We start from the raw sequence: 13,641 nt of genomic DNA, 5'->3' as shown, positions 1-13,641 counted from the left end.
ACGTCGTGGGCTGCCCAGCGGCCAGGCCGGCGGGCTGGGGGGGCTCCGATCACACCCCGCTGCGACCTGATGTGTATCAGCAGACCCCCGTTCCTTGCAGGGGGCGCAGGGGGGCGGGGTGCCGCTTCAGGGTGAGCCCGGGGGGGCAGGCTCCCATCCCCAGAAGGCTGTGGTGGAAGCCCCCTCCCCGAAGAGGGAGGAGAACCAGGAGGGAAAGCAGAAGTCCAGGGCGCCTGGGGGGCTCCGTGGGTGGAGCGGCGGCCTTGGGCTCAGGTCATGACCCCAGGGTCCTGGGATGGAGCCCCAGGTCGGGCTCCCTGCCCTAAGGGGAGCCTGCTTCTCCCTCCCCTCCCCATTCCCCCATCCCTGCTCTTTCTCGAGCTGGCTCTAATAAATAATTAAAATCTTAAAAAAAAAAAAAAAAAGGAAAGGAAAGCAGAAGTCAAACAAGAGCTTAAAAGCCCTGGGTTTGGAGACGCTGGGCCAGGTTCCGAATCCGAGGCGCCGCGTCCGCAACACAGCTCGCCCGCTTGACTCCTCAGGTGTCACATCGGGTGGTTTATTTCAGCGAGGACCCCCCCCCCCCCCCCCCGCGCAGGGACGCGGGCTTAAGCGCCAACATGGATTTTACTGCCCACGAGCCTCTGCTCTCCATGGGGCTGGGACGGAGGCGGCGGGGCACGGGGCTGGGTGCCCCCCCCGCCCGCCAGACTGTAAGAAAATAATTGCCCTATGAATGTTCCCTCCTTCTCTGCATAAGGTATTTGGGGGAAACTGCACTTAAAAAAGCAAACAGGCTTCACGAATGAAGAGCAGCCGCTGGCTTCCCAGCCCCCGGCCCCGCCGGCCCCCACCTCTGGGGACACGAGGGAAAGGGCCAGGAGCCCCACCTTGGCCCCCCTGGAACTACCAAGCAGGAGAGGCTCAGGGCAAACCTAAGGTCCAAAGCCAGAGCACGACGACGTGAGCAGCTCCAAGTTGCAGCGGCTCACGTCCCCCCAGGTCTGCTGAGCTGTCCAGGTCCTCAGGGCCAGCCTGGGTGCGGGTGGCCCGTCTGTCCCAGCTGGCCAGCAGAGGCTCCCTCCTCGTCCCGCCTGAGCTACCGCCCTGCTGCTGGCCAAACCCGTTCCCCACCAGACGGAGCTGGCTCGGCCACGTGCCCTGTCCCACCGTGACAGGCACGACGCTCCCTTGCCGTTCAACCGGGCCACCCCAACACCTCTCTGAATCCCGAATTCTGGACGACCGGCAGAGGCGGTGTCACCGCACTGCCGCCTGGTGGCCTCTGCCCTCCCTACAGCCTACAACCAAGCCCATGGACCCGGGGCGACAGGCCAGCCCTGGTGTGACCCCCAGCTGGGGTGCCCTGGCCCTCAGCACCGCTCCCCCTCGCACAGCGCAGGTGGAGGGCAGAGCAATGGGCAAGCACCCCCCATTGACGGCCCTGTGAGGCCCGGGGATAAGAGACCCCCCCAGCCCGAGGGACGCGGCTGGGCCCAGGAGAAGAGCTGGGCAGGTACCCCAGGCTGCGAGTGGAGGCGCACCCCGGCCCCCGCCAGGAAGCCAGCACGGCGGCCCAAGGTTCAACAGGGGGCTGTGCGGCTGGAGAAGCCGTCTCCCGCTCCCTCACCATCCCCCCCCATGTAGAGCCTCCCGCCAGCCTCAGCACAGGCAGAGGGGAGGAAAGTGCAAGAAGGCCGAGAAGCAAGAGAGGAAGGGGCCCCATGGAGAGGGTCATCAAAGCACCTGCGTGAACAGGGACCCCAGCCCTGGGAGGAGCCACAGGCAGGGCCCCCACCAGGGCTCCCGCGGCCCAGGCCCAGGCCCAGGCCCGGCCGGGCCGGGCACCAACCACCTGGAAGAGATCCGGAGGGCACGGGGCCATGGGAAGGCTCCACGAGTGGCTCCGGCTCATGGGGACAGTAACCTGGGACAGACAGCCCCACACGGGGGTCTGGGCTGTGGCCACCCACCTGGCCTGGGGGAGGTGCCAGCTGCACCAGCCCGGCCCTGGGCCCCCCCGTCCACAGGGGAAGCGGGCCAGTCCCCGGGATACCAGGCCCGGCACCCTGTGCCCTCAGCCCTCACCCTGGGAATTGTCTCCCGGGCCCGCTCGGAGGCTTCCGGTCCCATTTAAGCTGGTGGAGCCCACGCGTCGCAGCCTACTAGGAAACCCCCTTCGTGGACCTGAGGGGAACTAGCTTCCCCAAATGCTGTCACCCCACCTGGGAACCCAAGCTCCAGGCAGGGATTAGAAGAGTTCATTAACCTCAGGAAGTTACCAGCCCGGCAAACACACTTTCTTGGTTTTCCTATGACCAACGTCCACGACGACAAAGCCCCAATCCTGGCCTCCTGCGCGTGGGGCCTCCCACGCATGGGGCCTCCTGCACTGTGCCGCAGTAGCCGGAGCCTTGAGGCAGGAGCCTCTGGGTTTCGTGCCCGCTCCGCTCATAACGCCCCATCCGTGCGGGGCATGGAGTAGAGCAGGGCCGCCCTGCCCCATTCCGCCCGTGGCACCAGAAACCCCTCCTTGGGGACAGGCTCCACCAGGAACTCCACGCGGCCGTCCCCGCTGGGCCCCGCGGCCGCCACCACCAGGTCCACTATCCGATACTGGTTGACAAATGCCAGGCCCAGTAGCGCGGGCTGCTCCGGCCCCGACGGCCCCCCGCCAAGAGCGCCACCGCCAGTCCCCACGCAGCAGTGGATCCGGAAGCATCGGATGGGGGAGAGGAGGTAGGACCAGTGCAGGGTGCAGCCAAGCCGGAGCCGAGCAGGGGAACCCTCCTCCTCAGGGGTGGCTCGCTGCCAGCGCACGTGGGACACGGTGACGGCCTGCACCCGGGGCAGCGGGGCGAGCAGGCTCTTGGCATCCACCACCTGCCAGGACAGAGAAGGCTCGCCACGGTCCCCACGTGCGCAGGGGGTTTAGGGTGCCCACCCCTGCACAGCCCCCCTGCAGCCCCCTCCCTGGCACCCCTGCAGCCCCCCTCGCAGCGTCCCTGCAGCCCCCTCCCCGGCACCCCCGCGGCCCCCCTCCAGGCACATCTGCCTCCCGTGTGGTGGGAGGCACCTCGGCCGGGCCCCAGTGCGGCGTCCGCAGCCTCACCTGGACCTCGCCGAGGCGGCAGACGAAGCTCTCCTCCTCCCGGCTGCCTGGAGGCCGGGCGAAGCTAACGAAGAGGTCTCGCAGGAGGCAGTCGCGCAGGTTCACCTTGTAGCAGCTGCAGGGGACAAGTGGGATCAGTCGTGGGGAGCCCCCCTCGGCTCAGCACCAAGGCTGGCAGCTCAGAGGCCCCAAGTCACGGCAGGAAGGTCCATCCTAAGGCGGACCCTGTGGCCGGTGGGAAGAACCTAAGGTGGGACGGTGACTGCTCCCAGCAGCCTCCTGGGTTCCTGTCCCAGGGCTCCTGAATCCTGGGGGGGTGGGGGGTGTTGGCCAGGGCTCATCCAGCCCCCCAGTTCTGGGGCTCCTCACCCAAGGGCCCCTGAATCGAGCCCCCCATGTGGCCATCCCCTGCTGGAGACTCACCGCTGGACCCAGCCCCCACGGAGCTGCTGGCTGCAGCGGTGCACCCATCGGGCCAGCTTGGTGGGGGGCACCCGGAGGGGTCGGGGACTGTGCCTCGAGCTTGTCTCTGCCAGGGGAAGAGACCTGAGAATGAGGAGAACCCAAAGGAACCCACGCAGGGAGGTGTCCACACCCGAGGGAGCCCCGGGGGCCACTAGACTCCCCGCTGGTGCCAGGCACTCATGGCCAAACAGGCTGAGGCCCTGGGGGCAGGAGAACAGGGGGGGAGCCCCTCAGCCCCCCACTGTGCTGCCCAGCAAGGGCTGCAGCCCAGAGGCTTCAGCTGACGGGGGACTGTCCCTGTCCGGGCACCCCCCCCGGCCTGGGGCACCCTCTAGACCCTCCTCCCCGAGGTGTCCCTGAAGCAGAGGGTGCCCGCAGGAGGCAGGAGAGCCCTACTCCTCACCATTCAACGTCGAGATGCTGCCGACGTGGCAGCTACCCGCATCCCCTGTGGTGAGCTCCAGTGCCACCCCGACATTCGAAGCCCCTTCTAGCTTGTACACCAAGGACAGGAAAATCTGGGGAGGCACGGGGACCTGCAGAGAGAATAACCTGCCGGCGGAGGCCCAGGGTAAGCGGCCTCGCGGGAGCGGCTGAGAAGCCCCCCACCCCTGGCTCCGGGTCCCACGGGCCATGGCCCCTCCCACCAGGAACGGGGAGGCTCCTGAGCTCAGGGTGTGCGCGGCTGGGGTGGCCTCCCTGCCCCCACCCCGGCCCAATCCTTCCGTGGCTGACAACTCTGGGTCCTGGAATTCTATGGGCTTCCACTGAGAAGAGGTTTCAGGAGAGGGGCCCACAGAAACAGCAGGGGTGGGGATGGGAGCTGTCCTGTGGGGGCGGTGAGAAAGTTCTGGAGACCCGTGGCCCGGTGATGTGCACACAGTTAACACTACTGCATCACACACTCACAATGGGGAAGGGGAGGAACTGAAGGTTCTGTGCTCTTTACCCCAAAGGCCACCTGGGCTGTGGCCCGTCATTCTGGCCGCTGCGGCCCAGCCGCCCAGGTTAGTGCTCCCCAGGGAGAGGGCAAGCACAGGACCCCGCACCTCGCTCCCCACGCACTCACCTACCTCACAGCCACGTGGTCCTGCTCGCGTGGAATCAGCCCGCGGACGAGCAGGGAGCTGCCCCCGTTCCAGGCGTCCGCCAGGCAGCAGTGCGTCTTCACCCAGCCCCGCCCGGCCCCCTCCAGCCTGTGCTCTGCGAACAGCGGCTGGATCTCCTGGGCGCTTGGGTGGTACCAGGGCCCCTCCGCCTCCTCCTGAAGGATGGGGCCGCCTGAGGGAGTGCCGGGGCCGCCAGCCCCCCCACCCGAGCCCCCCACCTCTCCCGGGAGAGACCAAAGTCAGAGAGGGCGGCCCACCCGGGACCCCGCGCACCTGGCCGTAGCGCACTCTTCGCGTGCCCATGCCCAGGCAGAAAGAAGTGACAAAGGGCAAAGAGCAGATGCTGTGTGTGGGCAGGTAGCGTTCCAGCAAAGCCCAGAACCTGCAGAGGAACATGCAGGGGACCCCCGAGGTCACTCTCTGCGTCCCACCCAGGGAGCGGGGCTACCCCGCCAGATGTGCCGGAGATGCAGGTCTGCAGTTGGGGGGACCCTCAAGGTCCCCAACCTTCGCCCCCTTCCTGCTTAACTGGTTGCCAGGCCCCCCACACACCACCTGGAAGCAGCCTCGATGGCTGGCTTCTCTCCGTCTGAGCCCTCAGCCTGCCCTACATGTCCTGGGAAACCAGAGAAATCACCAGAGCTCCCCCCTCCAGCCATCACAAAGCCCCTGGGACAGGCAGGACTCACTTGTCCTGGTTCTGGAAGAAATCCTTCTTTTCCAAACACTCGTACACCCAGCCAGGTGCAAAGAGAGCCGCCGAGAACCCATGCTTCCGGATCAGCTCCAGCGACTAAGGAGACAAGTCCGGGACCCCCCCTTCTCAGTAAATTGGAAGCGCCGAGCCTGGCTGCCAAGGCTCCCTCCCAGCTCCGAGGGGGGCAGCGGTGGGCAGAAGGGCTGCAAGCGGGCAGGGGTCTCTGGGGGCCGGGAGCGCCCACAGGCTGCATGGGTCTCCCTGGCTGTACCCGTCGTCACGTTAGCAGACTCACCGCGGGTGGAGAGAATCTTCAGTTATTGGATTAATTTATTCACTTAGAGCTTAATTAATGAGCAAGAACATCCCCGTGGCCCTGGGGAAGGGGCAGGCCTGGCAGCCCAGGAGCCGAGCGGACTCCCCGTTGACCCCGCACCGGGCGCCTCAGCCCCGGCCGTCCCCTCCTGTCTTTCCTCGCTGCCGACATGCCTGGCCTCGCCGGAGAAAACCCTGCTGGTATTAAACCAGCACTTCCCCAAACTGGCTGTTTCACCTGGTCCTTAGCCCCGAGCTCCCTGAGCCCACCCGACGGTCGAAACCGCCCGGCAGAGGCAACCACTAGCTAGAGCGGAGGCAGGCATCTGAACAGGTGCTTCTGCCCGCGAACACCTGTGTACAAAGCACCGCCTGACTGCAGGGCGGCTGCAGGCTGGGGCTTCGGGGCACAGCCTGGCCCCGGGCGGGTCACCCATGTTTCTCCGGAAAGAATGTTGCCTCTTCCTTCCCTTGAGGGCAGACGGGAACGGAAAGTCCCCGAGAAAACCAGGCCATGGAAGGCTTGCAGCCCGCCCCCCCGCCCCAGCCTCGAGGGCCACCACCCACCTTGTACGTGTCGAACTGGCCTCCCACGACCTTGCCACGGGCGAACACGTCCACTCCCACGTACACGTCCGCCCGGCGCTGCCCGGCCTGCCCCAGCATCCGCTCTAGGTGCTCCTCCCGCCAGTTATAGTTGGTGAAGAAGCCGTCGCAGGAGTCGAAGAAGACCCTGCAAGGTGGCGAGGACCAGCCGTGAGGGCCGTCCCCTTCCTTCCCCTCCCATCCTATCTCCACCCCGGACCCAGCTGCCTCCAGGACCAGAACGCAGCCTGCCCCGAAGAGCAGGGCCCCAGCCGGGGAGGCACGGCCTACGGCCCTCGGCGCAGTGCCAACCCCTGGCGTAGTCCCACCTGAGGGCGGCCAGTAGCAGGCACCCCACCCCTGCCCTCTCCCACGGGGGTGGTCATGTGTGCCAGGCCCTGGAAGCAGGCCGCACTCCCACCGCCCTCTCCGCCCAGAGGGCTGCCCGGCTCACCGGTTGTGCTGGTTTAGTTCGTCCTGCCACTTGAGCTGGCCACTGCTCACCACACTGTCGTACCAGAGCACCAAGCCTCTGGGGACCTGCTCATGGAGCCGAGCGGTCAGGTACCGGAGGAAATGGGGCATGTTCCCCACTGCAGCCAGCTGGAGGGGGGTGAAGAGCAGACCCTCGGTGAGGCGTGGGCCTGTCACGAGAGGTGCCCAGCGCAGGACAGACAGGAGGATGCTTCATCTCAGAAGCAAACACATACTCCAAATAAGCCGCGGTCCCTGGAGCCCCCCCAACCCATAGACGCTGAGGGGAGGGTCCAGCCAGATATCTCCCACTATCCTTCCTTTCTTCGTTTTCCTTTTTTCTGTTTTTCTTTTTTCTGGTTTTTTTTTTTTTTTTTTTTTTTTTTTTTTTTTAAGATTTTATTTATTTGAGAGAGAAGAGAGTGCTCCGGAGGAGAGGCAGAGGGACAATCAGACTCCACACTGAGCACGGAGCCTGACTTGGGGCTCGGTCCCATGACCCAAGCCAAAATCAAGAGTCAGACAACCACCTGAGCCCCCTGCGCCCCAACTGTCCTTCTTTCTGAAGCAGGAAGGACATGGGCGCAGCAATCAAGGAAAGACAAAACGCCATGAAAGGGGAGAGAGCGTGAGGGGAAGCCACACACACAGCCCGAGCAAGCCGGACGGAGGAGGGAGAGCTGTCGGCCTGAAGGAGCACCAAGGCAAAGCTCAGCCAACCAAGGTGTCTGGACACAGCGCCGGAGAACATTCTGTGTCGCTGAGAAATAACAGAAATCTGGGCCGGCTCTAACTCGGAGGCGAGCAGCGGCTCCTGCTGCCCTAACAGGGAGGCTGAGGAAAGCAGCAGAGGGACAGCACATGGCCACGGGCTGGGCTGGGCAAGCACCGGAAGGGAGGCTATGCTCACGCTCAGAGAGTTCTCGATGTTGATCAGCCAGCCATCGAAACGGAAAAACTGGGCAATCAGGACCAGCTGATCAGCCACGGCTTGGTAGGAGCGCTCGTCCCCGGCCAGAAAGGCTTCACAGAGCCGCCCACCTTCCTTCCACTCGGTGATGAAGGTCCCTGGCAGGACACAGAGAAACGAGGTCAGGTGAACCCAGCAGTTGGCAGAGCGTGGTTCCTGCAACTGCATCGCCAGCAAGCTGTTCGCCCACTCACATTCTCGGCTGTCCCGGAGAGCTGGGGAATTAAACCACCTGCGGGCAGAGCCCGGCAATCAGTGCCAAACAGGCCATAAAAGATTCAGGTGCAGGGGAAGAAAGCTTGGGAAACAACCACTCTGCCCACGGAGCAGCCACCTGCGGCCTGTGGGCCACGGCCGCCCACCGCTTGGGTTCATGACTGCAGTTTTGCTGGCACGCAGCCACGCCCATCCGTTGCCTACTGTCTGTGGCTGCCCTGTCTCGGCTAGGACAGTGACCCAGTGGCCTGGCCCCTTCCAGAAGTCTGCTTCGCCCGTCCTAACCTATCAAGAAAGCCCCAGCTGAGGAGCTCTACTCACTCAGAAGCAAAGGCCAAGCTTTTTCATCACTGGCTCACCTGTCAGGTGTGCTAACAAGTCTGGTTGAGTGGGAGGCGAGCCCTGGGGTCTTACCCAGCACGCAGACCCCATGCCTGTGGGCAGCATTGGTCCAGCCCACAGGGGGGATGGTCACCGTGTGGTGGCTGAAGTACACAAAGATGTCAATAGACTGCCAGTGGTAGAAGCAGTAGGGGTTGTGCACCGCCGCGCCCTGAATAAACCTGCGCAAGAAACAGAGCAGTCGGGACCCAGGACACGGGGACCCCGGTGAAGCTTCTCTCCAGTCCTGGCCAGCGACGCTAACTGAAGCTCACTGGGCACCAGGCACGGTGTAGATGCTGCTGGCTGGAGCGAGAAGCAGGACTACGCCTCGGCCAGTAGATCAGAGGTCTTCAGGGAAACATCCTCACCAGACCCAGCCGGCAGTCACCACTGCACCTGGCGGCTGAGCGTTTTCAGCCTCAACAAGGACAAGAGAGGAGAAAAGACAAGCACAAGGGCTTGTGCAAAAGCTCCAGGCCTGGTGTCCCCGCACTGGTCCCTAACGCAGTTCCTCCAGGACGGCCTAGGCTGATAACCACATGAGCTACAACCGAGACGTCACCACCTGCCTCTGCCTGGCCCTTGGTGGCCGGCCCTGACTCAAGCCTTCCCATCTATCGTCCCGTCCAAGACTGTTTTATAGACGTTTAAGACCTCTGAGCAGATCGCGCACCAACTCTGGAGGCGCGGGAGTGTCACAGCGGACATCCGAAGCCAGAGCTGGTGAGGACCACGCTCTGGGGCCAGGAGTGTGGAGAGGGTGCCCACTGCTGTACCCGCCCCGCCTACCAGATTTCAAGGGCACGTGGTTCCCGGAAGCCAATGGTTTCAGGGCTGCAAGAGGCACCAGCTTTCACCTGGCCCGCGTCCTCTTACAGATGAAACAGGAGGCCCGTGCTCCTCGCCCCGTCAGGGCAGTGTGGTCCAGAGGCCCGTCTCCTGACTCCCCCACCCAGCCAGTGTTCTCAGCCACATGGCTCTCCCTCCCTCCTTTCCCTCCATCCCCGTCCCAGGCAAGGAAAACAGGCCACAAAATTAACATGGGACGATGTCCTCGCAGAGCCTTACTTGTCATCCAGGTACCCGCCCATCATGTCATGGCACAGCAAGGTCCGGGGCCTCTCGCTGCTCAGAGGCGGCTGCCGACACTCGGAGGGCTCCAGGGCCACGTTGAAGCTGTCCTCCATGCCGGGCGTCCACGCCAAGAGTTCCTCCAGCGAAGAGAAGTAAAAGCTGACGGGTTTGGTGGTGTCCTTGTCATAATATCTACCTGGTCAGGGGAGGAAACAATGAGGAATAGATGGAAAGTGTGGGGTCCCTAGTGATGCTCTGACAACAGAGAGGAAAACAAGAACAGGAAGGGGCGGGTCTGACCCCGAGGCCCCAAGAGTGAACTCGGAGACAGCGTGCAGAGCCTCCATCCTTCTCACCTGGCAGAGGATCCGGGGTAAAACTGACCACATCATGAAACACTGCTTCTTCTTGCTCCTCCTCAATTCTAAGCAAAGAGAAGTTTAAAAATAATAATAATATATATATATTATTATATAAATATATATATATATTTTAAAGGTTTTATTTATTTATTCATGAGAGACACAGGCAGAGGGAGAAGCAGACTCCACACAGGGAGCCCGACATGGGATTTGATCCCGGGACTTCAGGATCACGCCCTGTGCGGAAGGCAGGTGCTAAACTGCTGAGCCACCTAGGGATCCCATGGTTTTTTAAGTAAAAGCATGAAGAAAAAGAACACTGACAAGCAAATGGACTAGGCCCCATCTAGTCATGCAGAGGGGAGGCGGCGTTATTCTCCGACTTACATTTTGAATGCAGACTATGGAAATACTGCGTTGAACCTAAGAGGCTAGTAGGCGCTGATCCTCCCACAGCAGCCGGTGTTAGCGACATGGCGGGGCCTCCCACAGCGCTCCCCTGTCCTATGAGCAAACCCCTAACCCTCTGCCACAGCCCCCCCAGACGTCACCCTGTGGAGACCTAAGTTATACTTCATAAGGTCCATAGGTTCTGTTGGGGCCAAGCGGTTGGAAAACTCACAGAACTAAGAGTTTCAGGACCCAACAAAGCAGGTTAAGCATTTGCCTTCAGCTCAGGTTGTGATCCCAGGGTCCTGGGATCGAGGCCCCCATTATCCGGCTTCCTGCTCAGTGACGAGTCGGGGCCTCCCTCTGCCTGCCACTCCCCCGCTCGTGCACGCTTGGGCATGCTCCCTCTCAAATAAATAAAATCCTCAAAAAAAAAAATTTTTTTAAGACAACCATTATCACTAGAACGCAAGAAGACACTGCAGCTGCTGTAGATACCGGCCCTGGGCTTCAGAGTGGGAAATGCTCTAGAGATCGCCCAACCTCGACCGCCACTTCCTTGGACCTTTCTTAGGGGGATCTTGAAACTCCCTGGGTGGGTGGAAGGGGTGAGACATTCGAATCTCCTGAAAGTAGAAGTACTATGGAAAAGGCTTCCTTAAAAAAATAAAAATAAATAAATAAATAAATAAATAAATAAATAAATAAATAAATAAATAAAATAAATAAAAATAAAGAATAAATAAAAAAATAAAAATAAAAAATAAAAATAAAAATAAATAAATAATAAAGGAAAATGCTTCCTTTGGAATGTCACCCCACCACGCTGCTCCTCCCTCTGCCTTCATGATTTCCCCACCTTCAGCTCCCCGCCCCCACACCTGTCTGGACACCTGCCGTGGGTACCAGATGACCTCTGCACCTGTTCTTCCTCCCTGAGGACGGAGAACGCCAAGGCAACATGCCTCCCCAAAGATGAACACCTTCCCCAGCAGCCCGAACCACGTGCTTCCCATTCCCGTGCAGCCTGAAACGCGCCTGGTCTCACCCCTAGGGATCTAACAAAGTTAGGGACGCTCTTTCCGGGAAGGCCGTCCAGGTGCTGCTGACTTCCTCCAGGGGAGCAAATGCGCCAACGAGAAGCCAAGCCCGGGCTCAGGAGGGCACGTCCGCCCCTGTCTTGCCGCTGAGCCTCTGCCACTCGGTTCCCCCGACCGGAACACCCTTCCTGCCGTTAGCCACCTGCTCCCGGAGACCCCCCAGCTTAGAGCCCCTCCGGCCCCCTCCGGCCCCTTCCGGCCCAGCAAGGGCGGGCAAGCACTGGCCGGCCCCTCCGCCTCCGCGCGGACCCCGGGGGCGGCGGGCACGACGCCCGGTCTCCGCCCGCCACTGCGGCCCCCGTCGCCCCTGCCCACCTCCTCCGTGGCCGCCGCCGCGCCCGCCGCCGCTCCCGCTCCTCCTCCGGGGTCGGGGGCGCCTTCAGCCGCGCCGCCGCCCGGGGCTCGGGCCCTGCCGCCTCCATCACGACGCCGCGCCCGCCGCCGCCGCCCGCTGGCCAATCACAAGCTCGAGCCCGGCCCCGCCTCCGACCAGCAGCCAATCACAGGCCAGAGCCCGGCCCCGCCTCCGGCCGCCGGCCAATCACAAGCGCGGGGTTGGCCCGCCCAACGGAGGGAGAGCGCGGTCCGGCTGTGGACTCGCGGCCTGCGGTCTGGGTTCGCCCCCCGGGTGACCCGGACTTTGTAGTCGGAGGACGGCCTGGGGGCGGGCCCGCGGTGAGGGGCGGGGCCTACGCGGGGCGGGGCCTACGCGGGGGCGGGGCCTTGCGGGGGCGGGGCCGCGGCTGCGCTGCATCCCCGGTTCGGAGCATCCCTGTCTGTCCCCACCAAACCCCTTCCTGCAGCAGAACCGTGGCCCGAAGGTCACAAAGCCAGTAAGCTGCAGCAGTGAGACTGAGCTCGGGTCGTCTAACCCTATTCAAAGATAATTTTCAGGGGTGCCTGGGGGGGCTCAGCGGTTGAGCGTCTGCCTTGGGCTCAGGGCGTGACCCCGGGGTCCTGGGATCGAGTCCTGCATCAGGGTTCCCCGCAGGGAGCCTGCTTCTCCCTCTGCCTGTGTCTCTGCCTCTCTCTCTCTCTCTCTCTCTCTCTCTCTGTGTGTCTCATGAATAAATAAATAAAATCTTTTTTAAAAAAGATAATTTTCAGGAAAAGATGAAACCCTAATTCTCATTCAGGTGTAAATAGGGACAAGAGATGAAGTCTTTCTTCTTGTTAATCCGCGAAGCAACCGCGCAGATGTTAAAACCAGTTCAAAGAGGATAGAAGACCCGTGTACAGATGAGGAGCATTGAAATGAATATCAAAGCCGAGGCAGAAGCAGCTTTTCTGCAGGGTGGGGGTGGGGAGATCACTGAACCCCTAGAGAGACCATCTGCACCCCCTGATAGAGACAGGGACTGGAGTCACACAACAGCAGCAGGGACGTGTGGTAGATGATGCATCGTACTCCACTGAGGCATGAATTTTTTCTGTACCCCAAATCTGCGCTCTGCAGGAGCTGTGGTGTCCCCAAACTCACAGGGCCTGAAGGCTTCTCACAGGTGGCCCGTCCCCTGCATCTTGGGAACAGTTCACAGTAAATGTGGTACAAGGAGGCCTGAGCAGGGGGGAGTGTAGCCGGGGTGCAGAGGTGCATGAGCACCTGGCCCCGGGGGTCCCAGGCAGACCAGGCTCCGCCTCATGCCACTGACAAAATCCACAGGCAGAGAGACAAGTCATGGGGAAACGAGAAAGGAATTTATTCCAGTGAGGCCTCCCCTACATGAGCACAGCGTCTCAAAGACTGTGCCCAAAGTGCTGAAAACACTTCTAGGTTTATATAAGGACAGTGTGGGACAAAGGTGGGTGGAGACGTGCAGGTGGGCAGTGAAGGTCAGGTTGATCGTTGTCTTGGGGTCAGTCACGGGGTCTTGGTGACTCAGGGCAGTCCTCGTGGCTTGAGGGGGTAATTTAGGTCCCCACCACGAGATGCTATGCCCGCAGGGTCTTTCACCCAGACTTAAGAGATAAGCTCCAAGGAAGAATTTAATCAGTTAGCGAGTACAGACCGAGGTCGAGGTCAAAATGGAGATAGTTGACTTCCTCTTTCAGAAGCAGAAAGTTCAAGGAGGCCAGACGCAGGGCTGGGACCCACAGGGCCAAGCCTGGGCCAGCCGGAGGCTCTCCTCCCCCGCCTCCGAAAGCCCTCTGTGCAGCTGGGAGTGTCCGGCGCTGGGCGGCAGCTGCTGCCCAAGCCCAGTCCAGTGGGCCTCTTTACTATGGTTGCAGACTTTGAACTTCAGGAGGCCCCAAGCTTCCATAAACCCCAAGCGTGGGGTGATGACTAAGGCTGTGGAACCTGAGCCCCAGCCACGCGGCAGGAGACGTGTGGAGCAGGAGACAGTGGTCCCCGGGGAGGACAGAGACTGCAAAGCCCTGGGAAGTTGG

The 13,641-nt window shown here is 62.0% G+C and overlaps 1 protein-coding gene across 5 annotated transcripts; it reads right to left on the bottom strand.

The window, feature by feature from the left end:
* Positions 1-2,264: 2,264 nt before the first annotated feature.
* ENGASE (endo-beta-N-acetylglucosaminidase) lies at positions 2,265-11,842 on the bottom strand. Of its 5 annotated transcripts, none has more exons than XM_072781866.1 (14): positions 11,569-11,842; positions 9,758-9,825; positions 9,396-9,597; positions 8,358-8,506; positions 7,668-7,825; positions 6,738-6,886; positions 6,266-6,431; positions 5,376-5,479; positions 4,960-5,068; positions 4,651-4,841; positions 3,981-4,129; positions 3,536-3,641; positions 3,113-3,227; positions 2,265-2,883 (listed from the first exon to the last, which is right to left on the bottom strand). In XM_072781866.1, exons 1-14 carry the CDS (start codon positions 11,673-11,675, stop codon positions 2,452-2,454), a joined length of 2,205 nt encoding a protein of 734 aa, XP_072637967.1. In that variant the 5' UTR covers positions 11,676-11,842; the 3' UTR covers positions 2,265-2,451. The 5 variants fall into 5 exon arrangements, with proteins under 5 accessions (XP_072637967.1, XP_072637970.1, XP_072637969.1 ...); XM_072781869.1 differs by having other exon boundaries at positions 9,396-9,593; positions 11,569-11,588; XM_072781868.1 differs by lacking the exon at positions 11,569-11,842 and adding an exon at positions 11,202-11,359.
* Positions 11,843-13,641: the final 1,799 nt, after the last annotated feature.

This window comes from Canis lupus, chromosome 16 (assembly GCF_048164855.1).
Source record: "Canis lupus baileyi chromosome 16, mCanLup2.hap1, whole genome shotgun sequence".
Taxonomy (NCBI): domain Eukaryota; kingdom Metazoa; phylum Chordata; class Mammalia; order Carnivora; family Canidae; genus Canis; species Canis lupus.
This window is presented reverse-complemented; position numbering and strand designations above follow the sequence as displayed.